We start from the raw sequence: 26,865 nt of genomic DNA on the forward strand, positions 1-26,865 counted from the left end.
TAGTAATGATTTATTATATGCAGGTTGATATCTTAAATATCAGTACATTATTGCATAGTCTTCAGTGTTTGAAAGGCAGGATGTCCTCTAAAAACTGTGTATAAAGAATAAGTAGTTATATAATAACAACGTATTTATGTGGTACAGCAGTAGTGGTACAGCAGATAATGTTATATTATAGTACCTGGTAAAGCAGTGTGTCCAACATACTGATGCTGAAAACCCTTCCAGCAGCAAAAGGCAGTCGAAACATAAATGCAAGATTAGAACCCTTCTCTCGCTCTTTCTGTTCAAAGAATAAAAAAGAAAAATCAATACAGATGTTGTTGTTTGGTTTGTGACCTGAAGAAGAATATTTTGTATCCAAAAGCTTGTTTAACTCTATTCCAACTATGTAACTGGTCCAATAGAAGATGTCATTTTAAGAAATCTTAAAAAAAATACAGTAAGTATCATCTAAGTATACAGCTCCCTCTCTCTGGATTATCATATATTTGCATCATGTATATACAAAAGAACTGTCAACACTAAACACAGGTATAGAAAGGCAGAAGCGTTAAAAACCCTATTGCTATATATGTTTCATGAATGTCATCCTCTTAGGGGGCTCACAGTGCTTCACAGAAAGTGAACCCCCTACTACCTAACAGATGTTCACTGTTTGGCTTTGGAGGGAGGGGGAGCAGCAATAGATCTCCACTTCTGAGTCAATCCAGGGGAGAGAGGTTATATGTCTGCATGCTCTCTCCCCTAGTCCTACCCCCTCACCCCCTCTCAGCCCCAGTGCTGTCTTCAGGATGGGAGGAGGCAAAGAGAGGCACAGGAGCTCTGTTTGAGGTTTGCCCAGCCTGCAGATTAATTTGTCCCACAATTGGGTACTTTTGAAGTGCTTTGCAGTCATGCCCTTCTGTTAGGGCATGGCTGTAGAGCTCTTTCAAACAGCCAGTCACACAACAAAGATAATTTCTGTCTATGTCCTTAGTGTATTCCCCTGTACCAGTATGAGACCAGGCTAGCAGATTTGTTTGGTGTAATAAGGGCCCTTCTGCCTATTTCCTACTGACTTTTCTATAGTCTGAGGCCTGTACTAGGAGCCACTAAGGAGAGCCTAATAAGGTGAATCATGTTAGTACTTGTTTAATGCTTACCAGTAAACAAATTGGTAATTAGCCCCTGAGACTAAACCCACAGAAGTCAAAGGCAAACTGTCAATGGAGGTCATCTTCTCTGTTTGCTTTCCTGCCAGTTAATCAATTCACTTGTGCATTTCCCCTACTTTAAACCCCAAAGAATTGTAACAGTCTGTACTTAACATCTCCACTATCCCCAAATTACCAGAGTTGGCCAGTGTTAGGAGGCTCTGTATACAGCCTAATCCAATGATAGTAAGCTCATTTGGCAATCAGATAACTTCCTAACATGTAGAGTGGGAGGTTAATCCTAGGACTGTTAATATCAAGGCTGCTGTTAAAGACAAGGTACTCTGAGTAATACAAAACAAGCCTTAATGAGGTACCAACAGCTATTCAGAAATACCAGGAAAGTCTAACTCAATTTAAGTAATGTCTTTAATGTTGAAATCACGGGATCTGGGTCATGTTTAATTCTATTTGTGTAATTTAAAAAGTTTCCTGTTTTTCTCTGTGGTGTCTTAAGTATCTTAGATTGTACTTCCATACAGAAGGTAGTCTAAAAGAAAAGAATATGCAGTTAAATTCTGTTTTTTCCTGTGTGGGTTCCTGCTCCTCTGGTTCTTGTCTGTGTGGTTTATGTGACTAGAATATTAAGACCTAAAACAGTCATTATAGATTAACTGAATATGAAAACAGGAGGGTGATACACAAAGTACTCTAAAGTTCAATTATTCTAGTAGAGAAAGGTATTCCTTCTCCAAGAATTTTTAACATTGTATGAAGTACTGCAACAGATGGATCTTACTAAAGAAATCTATAACATGATTAAGAAAATATTACAGAAATATTTCTCTTGATAAAAAAGAGTGTATACCTATTTGTACTCAAAAGTCAAAGAAAGCATTGTCACTAACATGTTAGGTTGTATTTAGTGTTGATTACTATTTTTGAAGAGAGAGCATAATTATCATAAAAGAAGTGGCTGTGGAAAGCATTGGGAAAAGAGATATTCAGATACATATAAATTGATAATGATGATGCCAAAACATATTATTTCTGGCTGGTGTTTTCCAAAGTATTTGGTGCTGGCCAAACTACTCTCATTAATAGCAGTAGAATGATTCAGTGGAAATAATCAAGCTGCTTCAGAGAAAACACCGGCCATATGGTTTATATACTATAAATAGATTGAACTAAAAACATATGGTCTTGAACACTTTGGGGGTTCAAAAGAAGATGGAGCTAGACTTTTCTCAGTGGTGGCAGATAACAGAACAAGGAGCAATGTTCTCAAGTTGCAGGAAGGGAAGTTTAGGTTAGATATTAGGAAAAATTTTCTCACTAGGAGGGTAGAAAAGCACTGGAACAGGTTACCCAGAGAGGTGGTGGAATCTCCATCCTTGGAGATTTTTAAAACCTGGCTAGAAAAAGCTTTGGGTGGGATGATCTAGTTGGGGCTGGTCCTGCTTTGAGAAGGGTTTGGACTAGATGACCTCCTGAGATCTCTTCCAGCCCTAATTTTCTATGATTCCGTGACTTCCACATTGGCAGGAATTTAAGTCTAGACTTTGTGGTTTAGACTCTGTCAGTACTCTATTATATGACTCTTAGGGTAAAAAGAAAACTGATTCTGTTATTAAACATGACCAGTTAGAACTTGTGAGCTGAAAATTCCAACAGAGGGAGGAGAGAAAATAATATAGACACAATCTAATAAAGAAAATGATTTGAAGTGGCTTGTTTCATGGCCAGTGTGGGAAGCATTATCCAAATTTATTTTTCTTTTCTGTGTAATCTTATTCACCATTCACCAAAATATTAAATATGTTTCTGCAGCGCAATCATCTACTTTTGTGATGCTTTCAAGAGAAACATTTATTTTAAGGTATTGTGCTCTTAGCACTGCTAAATATTTTTAAGAGCTGTGTGTTTATAACTAATAGACATAGCCTGATTTTAGCTGATCAGGCCTTAACTTTACATGTAATATCACTGAGGTGAATGGGTTTAGTAATGTAACTGCTTTTAAAGATTTTGATTTTAATATTGTACAGGTGTATCTAATTTTTAAAACAGTGGAAGAGAGTGGAGAAAATATCATAGTAATTTCCTGTGGTAAAACTGGTATGTGTATAATATAATCCTTTTTTGCTTAATATTCCATGATTAAACGTACATTTTTCTTTGATTTCCAGACAGTTAAAATTAAATAAAGACTTTTAGATTCAAACCATAAATTATATTGTAGATAATGACTGTGAATTGAATGACCCTCCATCAAACAAATTGAAGGTATTACATTTATTCTTCCATCTGCTCAGTAGTGGATAAATGAATAGTGGAGTCTGTTTTTGGTGCCAAAAAAGGGGAGGGGGAGAGGTCAAAGGAAAAAAGATGCAATGCTTTGGGTAATATTTTTGGCTTCCACCTAAAACTTGGAAAAGTGGGAGGGAGGACTTTTTTCTTAACCATATATAGTTTATTTCAAAACAAGATCTTGAAAATGGTTTCCTCTTAAATATTTCATATTCCATCTCCTCTCTGTCTCATATTGTGAGCTTCCTTTTCCCCCCTTGCTTAAGAAAGATGATAAAAATAAAATTATCTCTAGTTTTTGATTTGTTACTTGTAAACTCATTAATGTTCCAGTGAATACTGTAGCTCTGGATGCTAGAAAGGCACTGAAATATCACTGACACTTGTATTTCGTATTAAATATGGTACCCAGTAATATTTCTAGTGACACACATTAAAATTCAGTCATAGGAAAAGCATATATTTATGGAAAAAGCATTTCTCATCTTGAGAAATAATTAAAGAGTTTAGCATAAACATGACCTCTAAAACTACTAATATAAATTTCCATTTTAAAATTGTTGTTGATATACAGAGTTATTAATAGATAGGGAGGTTTATGCATCGCCAGTCATCTTCTCTCTGTTTATGTGACTCCAAGTTGCAGGCTGAAAATTCCTTCATTGTTGTTAGCTGCTGAATTGTTGTAGCTGCTGTATTTCTAAAAGAAATTAAGAGCTAAAGATAGGATCCTAAGAAGATTTGGGAATGTATGCTCTCACTGACATAGTATAATCCTCATGATATTGTCTCACCCTGGAAATATTTCATCAGTATTTTCCCTTACAATTATTACTCAATGTCATACTGCAAAAAAGTTAGAAAGCTTACAACCTAATGGGTAAGTCCCAACAGCCTGCCAGTATAAAGTACCTTTCAGTGACATTTCTTTTAAAGAAAGTGACAGTGTCTATACTTTGATATTTTAATATTCTGTTTCCATACTTTTTTGTATTGTGTTTCATTCTGTATTCTTCTCCTTCAAAGGTGGACCAAATCCTTACTACTTCTCTTTCCATTGTGACATTCTTTTTCTTGCATTTTTTGGTATAATATCAAAGGAGCTTCACAGACTATACTGTCAGTGATATAGGATTGCAAATAGATTCCTTCTCCATTGTAGATAGTAGTTATAGATTATGGAATTGCCATAATCTAATCAAACCATTCATCCTTCTAGATTAGCAACCAGTAGCAAATATAGCATGTTTCTGAGAAAGCTGTAAAAATCTGGATGGAGCCTAAAATTTTGAGAAAAAAAAATAGAGGCAGTGCCTTTTCGTATTTGACAAGCCTCTTAACAAGCTTCTTGTGTCAGCTTTGAAGCTTTGAAGCTGATCTTGAGTGTACAGAAAATATTCTGTAGTATATTGTCTTCAGGTACCTTACATAAGACACTTTTAATCTTTAGGGCTGCATCCAGATAAATGAGGACATTTGGTTCTCCAGGGACAACTAGCAGTGGTGCATCTTGGCCCCAGCAGCCTTCCCTGGGGTCCTGGGGGCTTCCTGGGGCTACAGCAGCAGTGATCCTGCCATTTGGAGCCTGGCTGGAAGCTGGAGCATGGCTCTCCAGTTTTGAGTGGTGCACGTTGCCTCCACATGCAATGCTCAGGGGGTTTTTTGCACAGGTTTTTCTGTCCCCTGGATAACCAGGGGTCATCCCCCCCCTCCCCCCCATGCTGCTCCTTTACAGTATAGAGAACAACTGAATGTACAGTATGTGGTACTGCAGACATATTGCCACTCTTGTCTGGATGTGCCCTAAGGGAGCATACAGTGCATGCCTACATTGAAGGATCAACAGAATATTTCTAATCAGACACCATCCACCCACCACTATTACTTGCATGCTCCAAGTCTAAGTCAATCTAAAATCTGACCTCTTTCATGGCTTTGGGTACCTATATTAGATTGGGATTCACAGCCCAAATCCCCCTGCTGAATCTCAATAGCTCACTATTTTTTATTTGAACATGCTACCTTTGGTGGCATCTGTTTTTATGCTAGTGGCTAAACCACAGTCCAGGAATCTAAAATGTGGGTTTTATGCCTGAAGGTCTTCAAACCCACAGTTCTCACTTCTAAAGAGTATGCTATAATTATTAAGCTAGGCTAGGCTGGGATGCAGGCATTCTCTCACTTTGTTGAAGCTCTGCCACTCTGTACGCAGTGTCCAGAGACGTAGTAAATATGAGTATAGTTCTGTAGCCCAGTGAAAGAAATGTTTACATAAGAGGTAGAGATAGGAGGGGTTTTTTTTGTTTATATACTGTTTTTATTTTATTTTATTCAGTTACACTAATGCAGGGGTATCATACTCACTTGGGACTCAGGCCAGGTCTGGACTGTGGGGCTCCTCATGAGCTGGATGTGAACTACAGGAAATGTCATATGCTGGGTCAGGACCCAGAAGCAGTGGTGGCAGGACAAGTGGTAGCTTCATAGGAGTTAATACAGCCATTGTTCCTCTGATCACGATGACAACAACATGCCCCCAACACAGCTCCATAGCTAGGAGTTCAGTGGTGGGCCCCATTCCTGTTTGTTTCATCACCAAATTCCCAGACCCCTTAGGAACTCCATGGGGTGGGCAAGATCTTTGACACCCCTATCCTAATGCACTGTGTGTTAGCAGTTGTTCAGTATTGAACTTAGCCAAAGATGAGCTAAGCAATTCTGGATACATGCGGAAGCAGATCTTTAAGCATGTAAAGTTGTAAATAGACATTTTACTCAAGGTGGTTCTCATTGTCCCAGACCTGGATTGGAACAGGAGCAGCACAACCATTTACGCTTGTAGCAGTTCCATATTGCATTGCTGCTTCTCTTCCAGTAGGCAGTCAATGAGACTACATAGCTGGACAGGGCTGTCCCTGAAATGATGTATAAGAACCTTACAGATGCATACCAGGAGGTCCCAGGAAAAAGTGTTAGCATCATCTCAAATACGTCACAAGGTACCTGAAGTGGGCAGTGCACATGCGCTCCTGTAGACATCTGGAAGAAATCCTTTTGTTCTGGGAGAAATGCAAGCCGTCTATATAGCCAAAGTTACATTAGTGATGAAAACTTAGGCACTTATATACTCTTAGGGGTGCTTAAGGGTTGAGGCTGAGGTTTTATAGCTGTTGGCTTTCACATAGGTACCACAGCTCTAGTAAATTGTTTAGAACCTAAGACATGCTGCCTCTGATATGTAGGCATGCACTATATGCTCCCCAAAAATTTAAATCTAGTTGTTAATTCATAAGCAAAATTGAAAACCAAAAATAAGAATCCAAAGATTAACTCTTCCACAGAAAGGAGCTTAACATTAGGGTTAGGACTAGAACTCTGTAAATTACTATTTTTTATTTTTTAGAAAAAGCCTGTTTCCCAAAAATGCAGCTTTGGGCATCAGAAAATATTTGTGAATTCAGTTGAATTTGATGAATAATTTTGTTCATTTTTTTTCACGGCTGGATTCATAAGTGAGTAGAAGGCACAAGAATGTGGTGGTGCCATTTTATTCAACTCCCAATCACCTGGGATGTGGGAAATCCAGGCTTATTTCACTCCTCTCTCTGAGGGGAAATGGAACGATATTATGAGGCAGGTTGCCTTAGTACAGGAATGGACAAAATATGGCCCACAGGATAGATCCAGCCTGTCAACTGATTGTATCCAGCCCACAGGTGGGCAGCTGCAAAGTCATGGAATCCAGCCCATGGGAAGCCAGGAGCTGTTGGGTCATGCTGGACATGCCCTGGCCCCCTTTGCAGCTTACACCAGCTCCCACACTGCATGATGAAAGCAGTACCAAGCAGGCACTGGCAACAGCTGTGGACCTGGGTGACAGGTTCTAGGTGGGGACTGAAGTGGCTGCACAGGTCCACAGATGATGTTGCTGCATTAGCACATCAACTGTTGTCCCAGGCAGTTGCCCTGATCCCCACTGGGAATTTGCTGGCAGCATCTGCACGTGGCAGTGTCCACAGCTAATGCTGGTGCCCACCTGGTGCTGCTTCTAGTGCACAGGGTGGGAGCTGATGTAAGCTTATAGAAAGTGACGGGACATTGTGGATTGGATAGGATCACAGGTGGTGAGAGCGCAGGGCCAGGGCACCACAATCCCAGCCCCAGTTCCACCTACCCACCCATCTCACTCCCAGATGCTACTCCCCCAGATTCCAGTCCCCAGCCCCATCCCAGTTGAGCGGAGAGCAGAGCCGTGACCCAATGCCTGCATGTGCCTGCAACGGGCACCAGTTCTGTGGGCAGGGATGTGCAGGGATTAGATCACACCTTTGCCCTGGGCCTGGGCTTGGGCCTGGGCCTGGGCCCTGGACCAGTGCCATCAGCACTTCACAATTCATGAGTCTCCATGGAGACCAGCTAGGACCCTGAGGCAGGGCACCCAGCTAGGCAGAGGGGATGGGGATGCTTGGGGGGGGAGGGTTGGTGAGCTCCTGTGCAGTGTGGGGATAGGGATACTGATCCAGTCTGTGACAGTTCACTAAAACTCTGTTCCCCATAGGATAAATAATTGCCCATCCCCAATTTACTACCTTATATTGATGATGCTCTATTTTGTATAAAATGCTCAAGTGTTCATTACACCAGGGACTTCTTCCTCTTTATAGAAAATGCCAGAAAATACCCAATTGAATAATTTATAAATCTCTGCTCCTGGAGCTGTTTTCATTTGTTTGGTGAATGAAAACAAATACAAACAAAATATATAAAACAAATCTTTGAGAGCTATCAGAACTGATTTTATATTTTTACAGTTTGGCAATTATGGCAAAAGATCAATTTTTTCTATGACACTATTCAGAACCTAAGTCAGCAGAGACCCCTTGAAGTGAATGGATTAACACCAATTTATAGCTGCAAATTTAGCACTGTTTTTAACAGCTCATGGCATTGCTGCAAATAAATTTGTTAGGGTTATTTCAAATACAATTAACTCTGCTATGGAAAAAAAATGGAGGTGATACATCCTATCCTAAAAGGAGTTCAAAAAAGTTTGTAGCCTCTAGATGCCTCAGGTAAATGTATCGAGGGCTCTCCCATATTTTTCAGCACACACAACCAATATGGTCATACACCTTAAGAGGGGATATATCTTATAATAGCAAGTCTGATTAAGGGATACTATGGGTGTGCAAAATGGGCTGTATTTGATTTGGATTTGACCGGAATCAGGAACAGTGATTCGATTTGTTGATTCAGATCACTGTCCTGATTCAATTCCACACAGCCCTAAAGCATGCACCTTTTTAAAAGTTTGTCTAATTAAATTGTCCTCCCAAAAAATTAGTTTAAAGGAAAACTAGGCTGTGACACTCCAATGTGGTCTGCCTCACTTCAGGACTTATTCCAGCCAGGACTCCATGAAATAGCCACCTTAGAGTTGTTGTCAGGGGCGGGGGCGGGGGCGGGGAGAGGGCAGGGGGGAGACTGTTTCTTTTTGTGCTGTTTTTTGCTTTGTTTTGTTTTGTTTTGTTTGCCTGAACAGAACTGGAAAAGATAAGTTTTGGCTTCAAACATATGGCTTAAACATATTTCATCATCTCTCTTTTTTTTGAGTAAAAACTCCTGCCTTTTCTGTTGCTAATTGTGATTTTTTGCTGTTTTTTCTGTGGGATTTTTTGTTTAACTAAGAAAAGGTACAGCTGTAACAGCAGATGGAATTCTTCTGTGATTCAGATATCTTGCTTCGACAGTCCATTAAACCTTGAAGTCAATTTTGCATGTGTGTTTATAACCATTAACTAAAGATGACTACCCTGCCTTTGGAGTCTCTTCTGAAGCTGGGGAGCTTAGACTAGGAATAAGAATCATCTGTACATTTGACCATATTAGATAATTTTCACTCAAGTTTTAAATTGCATTTCATTTTACATGAGGGGATTCTGAGAAGTCCAATGAACTACAACACCACCTGTGAAGTGCTCCATTGTTACTGGTAAGAGTGAAATGAATGGGAAATATTGTCAACTGTAGACACCTTCAACCACAAGGAAGAAAATGTTATTTCTTTGAGACAATTTATCTACTTGTATGTTATATTGAAAGAGTTTGGACAAGAAGTTAATTGAATGACCTTTCTTCAGTTTCCAACCTTTATTCACAACTTTGTTTAGACCTGTAATTTAACCAAATGTTTTGGGACAGAAATGCTGCAGTTAACTCTGCCTCCCATACACACTTTATTTTCACAATAGTCTTGTGAGGTATAAAATATGACTTGGTTAAAATCCCGTTCATTGCCTATAATGCAGCCAGATTTCCATCAACTCTCTCCCAAACTACCCAAAAGCAAAAGCAAATGCAACGCAATACAGGTAATAATGATTCCCTAGTAAGCACCCCTTATCACCCAGCTGTACTGTAGTTAAGGTGTATGCCTAGAGCTTCCTGTAGGTTATAGTTAGGGACCTACTGAAACTGCAATTTTGTGGATTTCATAGACATTGCAAAATGTGTCATTGCCTGAGAAAGTGGACTATGTCCTTAAAATCCATGAAATCTGTGGGAGAAAAAAGAAAGACAGCTTACTGAAAATAAAATGCTAGTGCCCCAGAGTGAGCCAGGAGTCTTCCTAGTGCTGCAGCCCAGTGCTGCAGCCCATTGGATAGAAGGAGGAAGAGGGCTGTCCACATGAAGAACAGCCTAAGATGGCTGCCAGCCCTGCCCCTCACCGCTGATTAGCTGAAAGAGCTGCCTCTCATGTGCCCTGCCCCTCTCCAGCAATCAGTGGTGAGGGAAGGATTGACATGATGGGCAGCCCTCACAACCAGATGGACATCACTTGCAGCCAATCAGAGATGATGGGTAAGGTCAACAGGGCCCCTCAGCCAATCAGAGGCATGGAGGGTCCCCACTGTAATCAGCCTATAAATATGACGGCTCCCCCCCACCCATGATCTCCCTGTGAAATTGGCTTGCCACCTCCTCAAGTTAGGTAGGCCCTTAGTTATAGTGTGTCAAGGGACGCTACTGTGGAGGAACACCTGAAGCTATTGGCACTTCGTGTTCTAATACACAAGTGATTCTAGGCAGTGCTGTGTTTATGAAAAGTTAAGGAGAAGTGCTAAAATGAATCATAGATGCAAGCTTTCTTTAAGTGGGCAAAAGAGGCACTTTGTATTGAGATGATACTACTCTATTGGACCTCCTAGGACCTAGCATGTGACTTTCTGCACCTAGCTCTCCATGCATCTGAAGACACTGTTCCAAAACTTAACATTCTCTTGCATGTTTATCATTAGAATACAAACGTTGAACTGAGCATAATGGATCACCATTAACTTATTTAGTGTGAGATTCTACCTCAGGGGCCACAACCAACAACATTAAGCATCACCTTTATTGTTGCAGCATGTAAATGAATACCTATCACTTTTCAGAATAAATGAATGTCAGCCCCTTACAAAGACAGCCTATTAACTTATTTCGGGCATGACACAGTAAGTGAAGGCAACAGACTGTCTGAAGTTTCCAAAAAACTTACCCTGCATATGCTAAAAAATAAAAAAAAAAAGACTTCTAGAAGAACCTTATCATGCATAGGGAATTGAGTGACTGAACTTTAGAATACTAGTATATATAAGCAGCTTGATTTGTATTATCTAGCTGTTAAAATGTGCTACTCACTTCCATATTTTCAACAAATGTTATATAATATTTACAACAAATTAAATTTGACTCCCAAATGCAACAGCACTACAGAGTTCCCAAACTGGTACTAGAGCTCCTAGGTATAATAATAATAATAATAATAATGTGTTTTTGGCAATCAACAAAAAATCATGTTGTGAAATAAGCTGAATTCTACATTCAAGAAAACAAGAATACTAGATGACAATTTCTGAACAGAAAGAATGAGAATTTGTCAAATAGATGTCATGACTTAACCATCTCATTTCTATAGGAAGAATAAGCAAGATTCTCATCAGCAGCCAATTTGACCATGGGTCAAACAATTGTTCTGAGCAAAAAAGAATTTCTCAGCCCAGAACCTCTGTTTCCCACCTCCAATATATATAAAAGCCTTAAAGAAGTGGATGTCAGTTGTCAGATGTAACCAAAGATGGATTGCCCCTCCATTTTTCCCCAAATGGCCGGTGCTAGAAAGGGGTACCCATTAATTTCCTCATGAATCAATACATAAAAATATAAAAGCAAATACAAAATAGAGCTATTCAGGGTATTGAAAACTGTTGTGGAATGCAGTTACAGGATCTTTAAAATGACTACTACCACAATGCATTTTGTTACACTTATAGATGTACTCAGACCCCAAGGATGGCTGCAACACCCCCTGCTGGTCAACAGCCTCTTCTCCACTCTATGTCCTTGGGGTTCCCTTTCTTTTTAACCTTTCCTGCCACACCTTGATGCACCTTATGGAGTATAGGGAGGGTCCTGAAATGAGCCTCATCCTCAACTGGCCATTGTCAGTCTTGCCCCCTATGGTACTACACTGTGGCCCTCTTAGCCCTGTCGCCTCAGGGCACCAGCCACCTTATGGACTCACAGCCTCATGTATTCTTGGCCTCCATCCTTTCCTGTAGAAGGTCATTGCCTATGCTTCACGGATAGTTCTTGACCATTTTGAGTGGCCCCTTCAGACACCCAGGGTACCAGACTCAGGCAAGGCTGCTTGCATACCACTTAGTCTCCTGGGTCCATGTCCCAGGCTAGGTTGTTCTCGTGCCACTCAGCCACTTTATGGTCTCTGACCCCTACAGGGCTCTACTCTGGGTGCCTCTTAGGTGTACCCATGGCTCCATGCCACCCCTCTAGCCACAGGTGATAGAAGGCCAGGGCTAACAGCCCCTCCTAAAATTTGCAGTGGCCAGTGACAGCAGCAGCACCACAGAGGTGCCCTCCTGCAGTGCCTGGTGTGGCTCGGCATGCAGTCTCTCCTTTACCACTACACACAGCACCTATGTGTGCCGATTCGCAATGGCCCTGCAGGTGGGAGGGTCAGGATTCAGGTGCAATATTTTCCCCCACCACTTACGTCTCTAGCCACAATGCACTCCTCCTCTGGTATCAACTTAAGTGCAAAGCAAATACAAGCAAACTCTTTCAAACAACCCCCTGCCCCGACTAGTCTGGCTTTATACCATCTGGCAAACCCTCTTTCTCTTTTGGCTTTCACTTCCCAGCTTTTATGGACGCATTGGGTGTGTGACAGGCTGTTTCTTTCATCCCCTCCATCTCCAGAGCTCCACTCCCTGCACAATACAGGCCTAAACTTCCAGCGTTGCTCCTGGTACTGGGTTTATATGTCCTGGAGCACTTCCCCTTGTGGTCAGGTGACTTCCTAATTTAGCACAGGGGGTTTGCCTTGGGTTTCATGGTCAGTCTGCCCTTCCCTGCTACTGCTTTACCCAGCTGCTTGCAGCCTTTTCTTTCAGGGTGTCTGGGACTCTGCCCCACACTGTAAACTTGTTGCAGTCCAGCTGGCATTTGCTCAGCTGCCAGACTACTGCAAGGTTAGCCTACTGCACTGTCCTTTAATGTAACAGGAGCCTCTGGCTCCCTGTTACAATATATATTAGGCCAAGAGGGTATATTACTACGTTGTTGCAAATCGGTCTAAATATTTTCCACAGTAATTTCCTAACAGCTTCTTAGAAAATCACATTAATTGTGTCTATCAGAAATTAGCATAATATATTCTGTTTCCCTAAATCATTTCACTAACTATAAATGTAAAAACATATATATTTGTTGTGTTTTCTTTTTTCTTTTCTTTTTTCATAAAGTGTATGCTTCTTCCTCTCCAACTAAGAAAATTATTTCACTGCTATTTCAACCTTTTCTGAATGGCTTTCAACAAAACAATAAAGGGATAAGATTAACTTATGTGATATTTAGCCCAGTTAAAAAAATGCAGATATTCTTACCTTTTCCAGTTTGGATAGAGCAAGAGAGTAGCAGTCTTTGGCTCTGAACTGCATGAATCTCATATTGGCTGGGTGAGTTAATTCGGTGATAATGCTTAGACTTGAAAACAACCTATATTTTAAAGAGATGTTACAGTTACACCTCTAAAGATCACAATTTGCTGTTATAAGGTCTGCATAATGCTGTACTATATGCGCACCTCAATATCTATAATTAAGTCAATGAAAATTCTAGCTTTTAGCAAAAGAAAACATAACTGTAATAGCAGAGAATGCTGCAGAAAACCTATTCTGCAGATACACAGAGAAACAAGTGTCATATTTGCAAAAGTGAAGTTTGTATAACATTTTAACAGAGTAAAGAAAATGTGTTATAATTGTTTGAGCTTTTAGTGTGACCCAAATCTATACAACCCCTCCTCCCCCAAATAGTTTTAAGATTGAAGCACCTTCATTAGAAGGCCATAAATGGCCACTACATTTACAAAAAAAGGTTTTACAAGTTGATTTTTTTTCTATACTTACATGCTATGTAAATGTGTCTGCAGACTCTACTGATTGATAGTAAGTATCAAAGTACTTATTAATGTACAACTGAAATTGATTAAAAAGCAGTGATGTAAATCAATGAGTCAATCAAATGGGCCCTAAAATTATGTTTTGAAATATTTACTTGCCTAAAATGTGAATAAATTTGAGAAGTGTGTTGCATTGACATCATTTCAGAGGCAGCTGCCTAACTGTTAAATTTATGAATAACCTTTAATGTCATGTGCCAAAAATAGAGTAGCTAGGGACATAGTCATGCCTCAGAATGTTCAAGGGCAATTTTTAAGAGGTGCAGTTCAAAACTGCACTGGGCCAGGAGAGATCTGCCTGAACACAGACTTGGGCATATTACAATCTCAACTAGATGCACAGTAAGGGAGCTCCATGCCCAGGGTAGCTGTAATGCATGGGGCAGTGCCAGCTATGCAGGGCTGGTGGTAGAGGCAGGCAGCTGCCACTCCTATAGTCACCATTTTTGCACACACCCCCTTCCCATTAAGGTGGTATCTGGGACTGCTGCCCTGGTCAGCCTCCCCATCTCAGTTCCACTACTGATCACAACTAATGAAAGTCCCTGTGCCTTATTATAGTGTAACTATGTAAGACCAACACTAAGTCTTCCAAGCAGTCATGTGGTAAACTGGCAAACCACAAAACCACCTGTGTAGTTGGGTTTTCGGGTCCGACTCAATGTTTCAAAGTGTCTAGAACTGCGAACTGTGAATGAATCTAGTAATGAATCATGGGACTAAACATAACTAGGTTTGCTCTAAGGCTTTTAGGTTAAATATAATAGCAAACACAGAAAGCAAACCAGGCAGATTGCAGACAGTTCGCAAGTCAGTTTGCAGGTCAGTTTGCTCCCCCCCTTCTTTGAGGGAGAGCCTATAAAGTGAGATTGTTTTTTCTCTCTCTCTTTTTTATATGTAATTAAGACTAAGTAACCTATATAGTTTTATTTTAAGCAGCTAAAACTCCTGGTATTGTGTCATTGCACCATATTTCCAGGGTCATTATTAAAGATTAATACTTAATCCCCTTGTTTAACTAGAGTCCAGAATGAGGGGATTTTGCTAGGGAGTTTGCTTGGAAGTTCTCTCCTTCAGTGTAAGCTTGCTGCGAGGAAAGAGCTTTGCAGGGAAAAGGAAACCCTTCAAGATCAAGGTCAGCAAATAGGCCAACTACAGAGGAGTTTGTTAGGGAAGGTTTGCTTGGAAAGAGATGCAGAAAGTGAGAGGCAGCAGATTAGAAGACCCAGAGAGATGGTTGAAGGATGTCACAATCCCATATTCACTGCCACTGCCACTTCCAGCTCTTTCTCTGCTTGCCACTGCCGTGAAGAGGAAGCAATGGATGGTGGTGGTAGGAGATTCCCCTCTTCAGAGGATGGAGAGTAGGGCTGTGCAAAGCTTCAGATCACGATTTGGATTTGGAGATGATTCAGATGATATGAAGGCCAAATCTATGAATCGTGAATTGAATCACGAGAAGCTTTAGGCTTCCCAAATTGATTTAGAGCTTCCGAATAGATTCAGAAAAGATTCCGGAAAGATTCAGCAATTCGGAGATCCAGCCATAGAGTATAATGAGGAATCAATTAAATATCTATAACTTTGTTGTTTTTTGGCTGTTTCAGATGAACCTTGGACAAATGGTAGCTGCTGCGGAGTGCATGAAGCCTGCCAAGTGTCAAGGTGATGGATGCAGGGATTTCTTGGAAACTGCAGCTCAAATCCTGAAAGCAAAACTCACTTCACATGTGTGTTAAGCCACAGCAAGGTGAAAGTTGCAGGGATGGTAGCACTTTCTGAACCCACAGAGCCTGTCAAGGTTCAAGGAGAGGTGTAGGGGTCTCTGGGAAACTGCACCTCAAGCTGCTGACAAGTAAAACTCTTGGCACGTGTGTGTGTTAAGCCACAGTGGAGTGAAAACTGCAGGGGTGGTAGCACTTGCTGAGGCCACAAATCCTGCCAAGTTTCAAGGATATAGGTGTAGGGGTTTCTGGGAAACTGTAGCTCAAACTGCTGACAAGTGAAAGTCATGACATAGGTGACTCTGTGTGTGTGTTAAGGCACAGGGGGGTGAAAACTGCAGGGGGAGTCTGGGTTCTGGGGCCCTGCACCTCTGGCCATAGGCAGGCAAAACTTCAATATCAGACTCCCCAGGTATCTCTGCACTTTTACTCAGATGGGGGAGGCCCTGGATGTTTGGAAAAGGGCAAATATAGTGCCTATGTTTAAGAAAGTGAAGGAGGATCCAGGGAAATACAGAACAGTCAGCCTCACCTCAGTCCCTGGAAAAATCATGGAGCAGGTGCTCAAGGAATACATTTTAATCACTTGGAGAAGAAGAAAGTGATCAGGACCAGTCATCATGGATTCACCAATGGTAAGTCATGCCTGCACAAAGTGATTGCCTTCTCTGATGATATGACTGGCTTTGTGGATGCAGGGAAAGCAGTGGATATGATATACCTTGACTTTAGCAAGGGTTTTGATATGGTCTCCCACAGCATTCTTGTAAGCAAGCTGAAGAATTAAGGGTTGGATGAATGGACTGTATGGTGGATACAAAGCTGGTTTTTGTCAGGCTTGTCGGGCTCAGTGGGTAGTGATTAACAGCTCAATGTCTAGTTGGAAGGTGGTAACAAGTGGAGTGCTCCAGGTATTGGGCTGGTTCTGTTCAATATCTTCATTAGTGATCTGGAAGATGGGATGGAGTGCACCCTCAGCAAGTTCACAATTGACACCAAGCTTCGGGGGGGGGGTAGTAGATACACTGGAGGGTAGGGCTAGGATTCAGAGTTACCTAGACAAATTGGAGAATTGGACCAAAAGATATCTTATGAGGTTCAACAAGGATATGTGCAATGTCCTACATTAAGGACAGAACAATCCTGTGAACTGCTACGGGCTTGGGACCAACTGGCTAAGAAGCAGCTCTGCAGAAAAGGACCTGGGGCTACAGTGGAAAATAAGCTGAATATAAGCCAACAGTGTACCTTTGGTGCCAAAAAGGATGACAGCATACTGGGCTGCATTAGTAGGAGTATTGCCAGCAGATTGAGGGAAGTAGTTATTCCTCCCTGTTGTGCACTTCTGAGGCCACATCTGAAGTACTGTGTCCAGTTTTGGGCCTCCCAATACAGAGAGGATGTGGACAAGTTGTAGAGTCTGGGGTTAGGGGGGGCAGCAAAAATGGTGACGGGGCTGGGGAACATGACTTATGAGGAGAGGCTAAGGGAACTGGTCTTAACTATTTTGCAGAAGAGAAGACTGACAGGGGATTTGATGCCAGCCTTCAACTACGTAAAGGGTAGTTCTAAAGAGGATGGAGCTAGACTGTCCTCAGTACTGCCAGATGCCAGAACAAGATGCATAGCCTCAAGTTACAGTAATGGAAGTTTAAGTTGGATATTAGGAAGAACTTAAGTGTGATTACCTAGGGGAGTGGTGGAATCTTCAACCTTAGAGGTTTTTAAGGCCTCATTCATCAAAGCCCTAGCTGGAATGATCTAGTAGGGAGGGGATGATCCTTTTTTGAGCAGGGGATTGGACTAGATGACCTCCTGAGGTTCCTTTCAACTTTAATTTTCTATGATTCTATGATAACAGTGAAATGGCTCTTTAAAAACTGGAACTTCTGAAAATGAGGCTTGGATTGCTCATATTTAGTAAATAACTGTACATTAATTTTAATAGAAATTAACTTTCCAGACTCTTAGTTTGATAGGGTGAATTGTTCATTGCTTCCTTTTTTTCTCTACAATAAAAGAGAACTGCAACGCTATGATTCATTATTCAAACCCACAATTGGAATCACCTAGAAGATCTGATTTCATAGATTTCATAGACATCAGGGCTGGAAGGGACCTCGGGAGATCATCGAGTCCAGCCCCCTGCCCAAAGGGCAGGAAGTCAGCTGGGGTCATAGGATCCCAGCAAGATAAGCATCCAATTTGCTCTTGAAGGTGTTCAGTGTAGGTGTTTGAACCACCTCCGCTGGCAGGCTGTTCCAGACCTTGGGGGCTCGGACAGGAAAGAAATTCTTCCTTATGTCCAGCCTGAAACGGTCTTGTAGGAGTTTGTGACCGTTCGACCTCATCATCCCTTGGGGAGCTCTGGTGAACAGACGTTCCCCCAGATCCTGGTGGTCACCCCTGATAAACTTATAGGTGGCCATCAGATCACCCCTGAGCCTGCGCTTTTCCAGGCTAAAGAGTCCCATGGCTCTCAGCCTGTCGTCATCAGGTCTGTTTTCCTGACCTCTGAACATGCGCGTGGCTCTCCCCTGGACTCTCTCAAGCTTCTCCACATCCTTTTTGAATTGTGGAGCCCAAAACTGGATGCAGTACTCCAGCTGCGGCCTCACCAAGGCTGAGTACAAGGGGAGAATGACGACCCGGGATTTGCTCGAGAAGCACCTATGGATGCACGCCAGCGTTTTGGTGGCTTTACTAGCCGCAGCATCGCATTGCAGGCTCATGTTCATCTTGTGGTGCATTAGGATAAAAGTCTGCTCTAGTTTTGGCTTCTACAATCCAGCTAACAACCATCATATGCACTTGCAGCCTGATTTTTAGAAGTAAATACTTAGAAGTCCCACTAAAGCCAGTCACTGGAAGCTATGAGTACTCGACTGCTAAAAAAATTAGACATCTAGTGCTGAACAACTGGCTAGGTTCATAACATAAAGCAAGAATAATGCACAGCAGTGTTCTGATGCTAGGATTCTTAATTATGCCCTTTTGATGAAAGCTATAAAATGGCTGCTCTTCAGTCTTTCCTTAATACTGCAGTGCACAGTCTAGAGTAAATGGGCAAGCAGACATATTCTCTGGGTTGTCATATTATATGCAAAGGAAAATCAATATCAATATCTAAGAGAATGAGCCATCTCTATAAGCCACCAGATGCTCAATTGCACTCTAGTTGTTGAGGTGTCCCATAAAAATAAGTGAAAAATGTGACACTTTATTTCAGTACCCAGTGATATTTTAAAAGGAACTCAGAATACAGGACTGAAGACTGAAAAGAAAACTGATTTTTTTGTGTAATGAGACTATTTCTAGAGGAAAAAGAACTAGAATAAGAGAAAATGAATTTTTGATGCTTGCTACAAAGTATAGAGTTAAGAAAATTGTCATAATCCTGGCTAGTCTGTAGATGATTTATACAGTGCTTAAATGTGCAAATCAGACACACTAAGGGCTGTTTTCTACTTCAATATTTTATTACTATTATTCAAGCTTTATCCTAAGAACTAAATTTTATTTTAATTTTTCTTATAATATTCTGAACTCTTCTGTATGCCACACCGAAGAAAAGTCTTTCACTGTTTCTAAATTTCCTGGTTTTGTTGACTGGTCAGCCAATTACATGTATATCTTAAGTTTTTGTGCAATTAATGGATGGACGTAAACTGATCCGAAAAATGGCCATGCAGAGAAAAGTCATGATGCATCTCTAGTAGGAGTGTTACTGCATTGAAAACATGGAAATGTCTTTGTAATTTAAATATTGCAGTAGATAGTTCTATTGTCATTCCATGAACATTTTTAAATATAATAAAAATGGTGAGCTCCAAAGACTACCTGTAATGTTCTGTTGTCATTTAATTATCAAGGTAAAGACTTAGCTAAGAAATAAACAAAACTGCCAGTGAAAAGGCCAGGTTTCTGTTCACTCATTTGCAGAGTGGAAAACTTGTGCTGTGAAACAAAATTAGTGCCATATAATGTTGTTTTACAAAACTTTCAAAATTAGACAGATCTTCAGTCTATTACAGAGACACTGTGCAAAATAGGAAGGCCAAGTTTTTTGTAAATTACTGACAATTGTAGTTCCTCAGTTTTTGGATGCTTAAACTGAGACCTGCTAAAGCAAGACTTTTTTTTTTACAGAAGGCAAATCCTAAACATTTCTTTAAAAAAACTGTCCCTTTTTAGATGTTCAAAATTGGCACACTAAAACTGGGGACAGCCAGAATCACTATTGGCTTCTGAAAATATTGGCTTCCCCCCCCATGTTTTCCAGTGCTCAGATTTAGTGCCATGCTTTACTTTGTTCTTGATTTTTATTTGCAAAGAGTAAAATGAGTGGAGACAAATCTGGGTCCCAAAATGATCTTCTGGATTGTGCTCATAATTTATAATGGGTATTTTTAAATGTAGCTGAAGTGTCAGAGCCCTAAGCTCTCTGTTGTAAACTAATTAAACTTTCATTCTTGTTGTGCAAACCTTTATTTTCCAGTCCCTTAAGCCCTTCTAATTTCTCCCCTAATCCTTTTAAAATAATCAGTGTGTGTTGAAAAAACCCCCCCAAAAACAGGTTTTTGCTTTTCAGTGTAAAATTACCTGGCAAATGGTATCTTCTTTTTCTGTTTTTTTTTTTTTTACAGAAAAAAAGCCAATATATTGCACCACTGAATTATAGTTGTGTGAACAGGCTTATGTCTTTATTGAAATAAGCTTAAAATTCAGTTAAATTTGAACTGTGATGGCAGCCTGAGTTTCCCTAGACTCTACTAACATTGATGCATAAGTAAAAATTGTTTTCTCCTGATGTGACTCAGTCATGAAGGCCTTTTGGCTAATAATCACATTGACTAGTGAACACAAACAGCTGTTCTAATTAACAAAGACATGATTTAGATTTATATAATCAGATGAATTCAAAGCTGCAACCAGCCATTTACTTATTAAGACAAAGTAGCAAAAAATACTTGTAGTGACAAGGCAAATAACATTGTTTTATTTTACTATCCTATGTTGTTTATTCTTTTTCTCTATGTCATCAAAGACTTGGATTTATCTACATCAAATTGTTTCCCGTTGAATTTACAGGATATACAGTATATTGTAAAAGCTTAAGATTAGAGTAATGATTTCAAAGGTGTTTCAGAGAAGCAGATGTTGTTTTAAGTTTTTTTGTTTGTTTGTTTTGCTTGGTTTGGTTCATTTTGTTTTGCTGCAGGAAATCAAAAAGGCAAGACAGAGAGGGAGGAAAGCGGGCACAGGCACACAAGAATGTTCTCTATAGCTCAAGCATGAAGCAGGAAAATGAGACTGGGGAACATTAGGCTAATCAGGATCCTTGTTCTGTGTTAGAAGAAATCATTGCTTTCTCTAATTACTTTCTTAACAATGACAGATACCTGTGCAATAATTTAAAAAGTAATCTGTTGCCTTGTGTGAAGTAAGCTGAAAATGATACGGATTGCTTGCATCTGAGGGATGGTAGTCTGAAATGCCACATCTTGATACATTCTCACACTGGGTTATAAACAGTGTCATAGACTTAACGGAGCTCCTAACGCTCTAAAATGTAATCTCATACAAACTATTTTTTCTGTTTCAGGATAACTTAGGTAACTTGTGCGGTCAACGTTACACCAATTATTAGTTCTCTGGAAGCAGTAGGTGAAAATACTCCCATAACAGTGGCCGATAACCAAGGAAAGGGATTGAAATGTTATAGAATCTTCAACTCAATTGAAACTAATATTGCAGTAGATGTTTCTACTGTCATTCCATGAAAATTTTTAAATATAATAAAAATGGTGAGCTCCAAAGACTAACTGTAATGTTCTACTGTCATTTAATCCTCAGATTATCAAGGTAAAGTCTTAGCTAAGAAATAAATAAAACTGCCAGTGAAAAGGCAATTAAAGCACATAAGGTAATTCAAGCCTAGGCATTTCAACCGTGTTTCTCAATCTGGCTTGGCATGAAAAATCTAAGTAATAGTACTTGGCAAAAGTGTTTAGAGAAGAGAGAGCTGTGTTGTAAGTCCGCTGCGAAATGGGAAACTTGGAGATTGAAAACTACTTGCAATAGCTTCTCTCTCAGACAATGGACCCTGGTATGAAATCTAACCTGTCTTTCCAAACCAGATATAACATTATAAAAGCAGTCAGTAAACCACTGTGATCCAGTTTTACTGAAAGCACCTGGTTAAGCAGTTAGTATCAAATAATATAAAAATAGGTATATCCTGAAAGGCTTCAAGCGACTGTAGTACAGGGTCCTTTCACATCAAGCTTGTGGATAGGCTTCATTAGGATAGGAAAGCAAGCAGAGGTAAAGCATTTGTCAGGATGAATCCTAAATTTGTCTGTACAAATGGATTTCTTAATGTAGCCTACTGTGGCAGTAGCTATATTTGCAGCTATAGTAACACTAGAAATAGTGAGAGCATTCGTTTCGACCAAATGCTTGAGTTTAGTTACCACAGGAGGTTACATCTGCTCCAAACAGGATTAGGTAACATAGAGCTAACATAGAGGTAGTGCCTGCAACCATTATAGACTACCATCATATTAGCACTCAACCATAAGAAATTTTAGTAAACATGTTATTCTGGGCAGAGATTAAATGAAACATCACAACTTTGGAACTGTTCTATAGGAAAAGCTTAAGTCTTTCAAAAATAGCATAAAATTGGATGTTTTACTAGATGTTTACTACACAGTCAACTAATTAGCTGTGCAGCAAATGTCTTGGTTTCTACATGTGTGCTCCTATTAGGCTATAGTAAACTAATTTAATCCACGGCAGGATAGTACTTGTTTGAGGGTGCATCAGCGTGGGGGGGGGGGGGTGTCTGCTGGCTAGCCCCATGCTGAAGCTTCCTCATGCCCCAGCCACAGCACTTTAAACTGGGGGGGAGCAGCCCTATGCTGGCAGGCTAACCCAGCCAGGCTTGCTCAGCCCCAATCTACATGCTGCACCTGAATAAACTGTGGATCTTATTGCTCCAGAATTAATTGCTCCCAGGTGTACATTCAAAACATGCACCTGGGAGCAATAAGTTCTGCAGTTTACTCAGGTGCTGTAATTGCACGTGTAGATGTGCCCACTGAGGCCTTACAAAGCTCTGAAGTCTTCTGACTATATGAAGACATAAATAAATTAAATATTATAAGTTAAAATCATTAAATAAAATCTCCTATAAAAGAAGCTTTGGCTCAAAAGCTTTTATTGGTTCTTTAGAAGTGGTCAGCAGCAAAGTTAGGATATCATTAATATACTGCAATATTGAACACTTTAATGGGAAGGAGGATTTAAAAACTCTGTCTCTTCATGAACCAGATAACAAAGGTTTACAAACAAACAAACACATTTGACTTTTTTGCTTGCTTGCTTTTACAACATATTTATGAAAGGCTACTAAAGATACTACAGTAAATGAATGTTAACACTGGATCTGTTAAGGGAAAATTATGATCAAACCATTTTTGTGTGAAATACACAACAGGGCCCAAATGTGACTTTATAGAACCTTTTTCATTCACAAGTGTATGTTTTTCTCTTAAACTTGTGTGTAGCAGACTTCAAATGCATACTCAAAACAGTGCTCAGTTTCAGGAGCTATGCTAAAACCAGAGTTAGACTGGGAGTTGTGATGTAAAGGTATGCTCCAGTTCTATGTTTTAAAATCATTTCAGATTCTCACCATGAAGGATCACCCAGTGTCATGGGATCAAGAACTATATTTTTTTCCGACACTTTATGGAATCCTTCTCTGTATGGGTCTTTGTGAGAAATGTTGTTGTTAAAATATCCTTAGGAAAGTGAAAGTTAAGGATACACCTTAGCTTCCCATTCCAGATCAAGAAGAAAACACTGACATTGACTTAAGTGAGAGCTTTAGCTGGGCAAGTACTGACAGAATATGGCTAAAATCCGGTTGCAACTTGGTTATCAGAATAGTTTTATAACCGTATAGGGTTATGTTTAATGTGGTGCACACAGGCCTCGGTGGAGTATGAATTGGTATAACCATTCATTAGTGTATATTCTAATTATATAGAAGCCCTGCCAATAGCATGGATTGAAGGTAGGCCTCAGCGAACACAACTAGGCATGGCTTGGTAAAGCCTGGAAGTGCTGGAAAAGTAGTTTGTTAGGTGCTTCACAAGGGTAACATATAGGCTAAGCACAGATGTTTGGGGAGGCTAGGGAAAGGTTCGATTGAGTTAAAATATCCACCTGATCTAAGGTAAGCTGGAACATGGTAATTACTGAGTACCAGCCAGCCTCTGCATCTCATATATCAGTGTCTCTACACTTCAAAATGGTGGTGGGGATGCTTTAACAAAAGCTTGTTTGACAACCTTTACATAAAGTGACTGCCACCATTTTGAATCGCAGGAACGCTGATACACAAGAAGCTGCAGGCGCTTTAATTAGAGCAAGTCTTGGAGCTTCTGTAATTAAAATGCCCCTCCCCCAAATCCTGGAGCACATGTAAAAGCACCCTTTGTCACTATGAACTGATGCCTGTGGTCTTTTTCTTGTAATAGTGAAATCATTAGGGGAAGAGCATCACAGTTGATATCCTGACAGCACATTCCCCGACCATCCAAAAAGAAGTCTGATGTGATAGGAGATGCCTGACCTGCTAATAACACTAACAGGTTCAGATAAGAATAGTGACAGAGTTCATCCTGACAACAATGGCAATTCCCTAGAATCCTACAGTGATCCTATATTGAAAAGCAGCATTAGCAAATTTACTTTGCAAGGAACACTTCTGCATTATAGTTTCCCCCATTGTTAAGGACAGTGTAAACTCAGAAGCATCAGACATGGAGGATATTTTATACAGGAGTCTGACCATACACAAATGCTGTACCTTCCTGATTCTTTAGTTCATAGACTGAAGCATGCAACTTCTGATATTCAATGGTACTGGACAGGGTTTGTTGGTTCCTGCTGGGATTTCAGGAATCCTGGAATGAATTATTAGCAGTGTATATGCATGTGTTAAATAAATCATGACTATAACTGTATCAATTTAATGGTTTTTTTTTTTTTAATTTTCTTTTAAAAAAATCTTCTTTCAATTCCAGCTTATTTCCGAATTAATTCTGTATCATGTAGTGGATAATTATCAAAGATTTTGCTGGAAAGGGATCTTCTTGTATTAGTGTCTTATATCAGCCAGGCATTCAAATATAAATATTAACAATATAATACTTACAACCGATGGTAACGGGTGGATTAACATCTGATTTTATAACTAGATATACATCACTGAATGTGTAAGCCCTAGTTATTGAGTTTCTGGTAGATCTGGATTTAGACCTTAACTAGGTTTTGAAAAATGAGTATTCTTAGCAAATCAAATTCAAAACTACTTCTTTGGCTACTGAAGCTGCATGTATTAGTTAAGACTGCTCCCTAATGGTACTAGAAGGGAAATATTATGCATTTACTTCAACAGTTTGAGGCAAGTCTGTCTCTTGCCCTTTATGCCAATGCGGGGAAGTACAGAAAGGTATAGAAGGGAAAATATTATTTTAATAGTATAGACTCAGAGCAATTTGCCTGACCCCTGAAATAAGAAAAATGGGGAACTAAAGTAAAAGTAACATGACACTGAAAGTTACAACAGTCTCCTTAGTCTATCTCTGCAATGGGGAGATTGTAATTTAATCATCTACAGCAGTGATGCCCAAACTTTTTGGCTCACAGGCCAAATGAGTGGTGATGGCTCTGTCTACAGGTAGAAAGAGTCCATGGGGTCCATGGGCCCAATTCAGTACATGGTGCTGGCAGAGCTAGGGCTCAGTCCAAATGACCTGACTGGCATCTTATCCCACACGTCGTACAGGACCTGGCTGCAGGGCCCTATAAAACCTGCTGCATGGCTTTATAGGGCCCTGTCTGAGCTGTTGCAACATGGCTAGATCTAGTCCTGGCTGGGACAAGCCCCAGCTTAATCCAGCCACATGGGAGAGGAGCCCAGTCCCTCTGTACAGGGCCAGCCTGGCTGAGGCCAGTCTAGCCACATGGGGCTTGGAAATTTGGCAGCAGCGGTGCAGTGGCAATGCTAATTGCCTCCAAGCAAAAGCCTGAGTAAGAAGGCTTTGCAATATGAGGGGAAATCCCTAAATGACAGGCTGTCTGCCCCTGTCACTGTTTAAGAGGGAGAGATGAACTGAGCTAAAGTTAGCTATACTGGAGTAAGCAGCCAGATAAGGGGTCAAGATACAGGGTTATAGGGCTGCAAGTGCCTACCTAGGAACTAGTTGCATTACAGAAGGAAAATAGGGGCAGAGCTCCAAATTAGCTACAGCAGTATAGTAGAAGCATCAGGCTTATTGGAAACTACTGTCCATGATGGAGAAAGCATGTGACAGGAAGGGTGGTACTCAGAGGGATATAAGCTCATCTCTTGAGCAGAGCAGCCTGACCCTGACCTCTGCAAAAAGAGCTGCTGGGATGGTGGGTGAATGAGGTTGCTGGACACAATCCCACAGGTACCTGAGATGCTCTAGAGAGCAGGAGAGAGCCACTAGGGAAGTAGAACAGACTGTGGGATAGTGACACAAAAGTGGGCTTTGAGTTTAGTTAGAAGCAGTTGCTTGTGTTTCAGTTATGGTTGTAACCAGTGGTTTGGGTTGTGGCTGTAGGACCAGATAGGAGACAGCAGGGTGTCTTGGGCATTGTGTTTTAAGCCTTGCATAAGGCTGAGATGCAGTGAGGCTGAGGCTAGGGACCCAACACCTGAAACAGTAGGCCATGGTTGAGGGCCTCAGTGGGAGAAAAGCGGTAAAGCCCATTAAGGCTGAAGCTTGAACAAAAAGATTAGAGTCTGAGGGGCAGAACATATGGATGAGGACAGGAAGCCCTACAAAATGGTGACTGAGTGACATCTGCAAGGCAAAGGTGTAGCTATAGGGGCAGCTGGAGGCCACAAATACCACCCCAAAGGTATGATTAACACCATAAGACCTATGGGGATATGAGGGGTGCCTGATAAGTGCCATCAGGGCTCAAGATAGGTATTTGGTAGTAGACTGAGGGGTCCAACTAAGTAAATGAAGTTAGGGTTAAGGCAGCATCGGTAAGATCACTCCAAGATGCTGGGGGGTGGGGTGAGGGGTAGGACAGATGACCCTTCCACTGTTAT

General features: G+C 40.7%; 1 protein-coding gene and 1 long non-coding RNA gene across 6 annotated transcripts in view; one reads left to right on the forward strand and one right to left on the reverse strand.

Moving 5' to 3' along the window:
* KCNT2 (potassium sodium-activated channel subfamily T member 2) overlaps nucleotides 1-26,865 on the reverse strand; it is a 353,399-nt gene that overhangs the window by 42,580 nt on the left and 283,954 nt on the right. For all 5 annotated transcript variants that reach the window (XM_090048564.1, XM_090048566.1, XM_090048565.1 and 2 more), the window contains 2 exons: nucleotides 13,397-13,508; nucleotides 185-286 (listed from right to left, as the gene is read on the reverse strand). In XM_090048564.1, coding sequence (XP_089904690.1) covers nucleotides 185-286; nucleotides 13,397-13,508 — 214 coding nt within the window. The remainder of the gene's footprint in view (nucleotides 1-184; nucleotides 287-13,396; nucleotides 13,509-26,865) is intronic.
* LOC149864166 (uncharacterized) overlaps nucleotides 14,807-26,865 on the forward strand; it is a 189,696-nt gene continuing 177,637 nt past the window's right edge. The window contains exons 1-2 of the long non-coding RNA XR_016442525.1: nucleotides 14,807-15,109; nucleotides 15,582-16,333. This is a non-coding gene — a long non-coding RNA (uncharacterized LOC149864166). The remainder of the gene's footprint in view (nucleotides 15,110-15,581; nucleotides 16,334-26,865) is intronic.

Source organism: Crocodylus siamensis, chromosome 5 (assembly GCF_052110815.1).
Source record: "Crocodylus siamensis isolate JL-2025a chromosome 5, ASM5211081v1, whole genome shotgun sequence".
In the NCBI taxonomy this organism is placed as follows: Eukaryota; Metazoa; Chordata; order Crocodylia; family Crocodylidae; genus Crocodylus; species Crocodylus siamensis.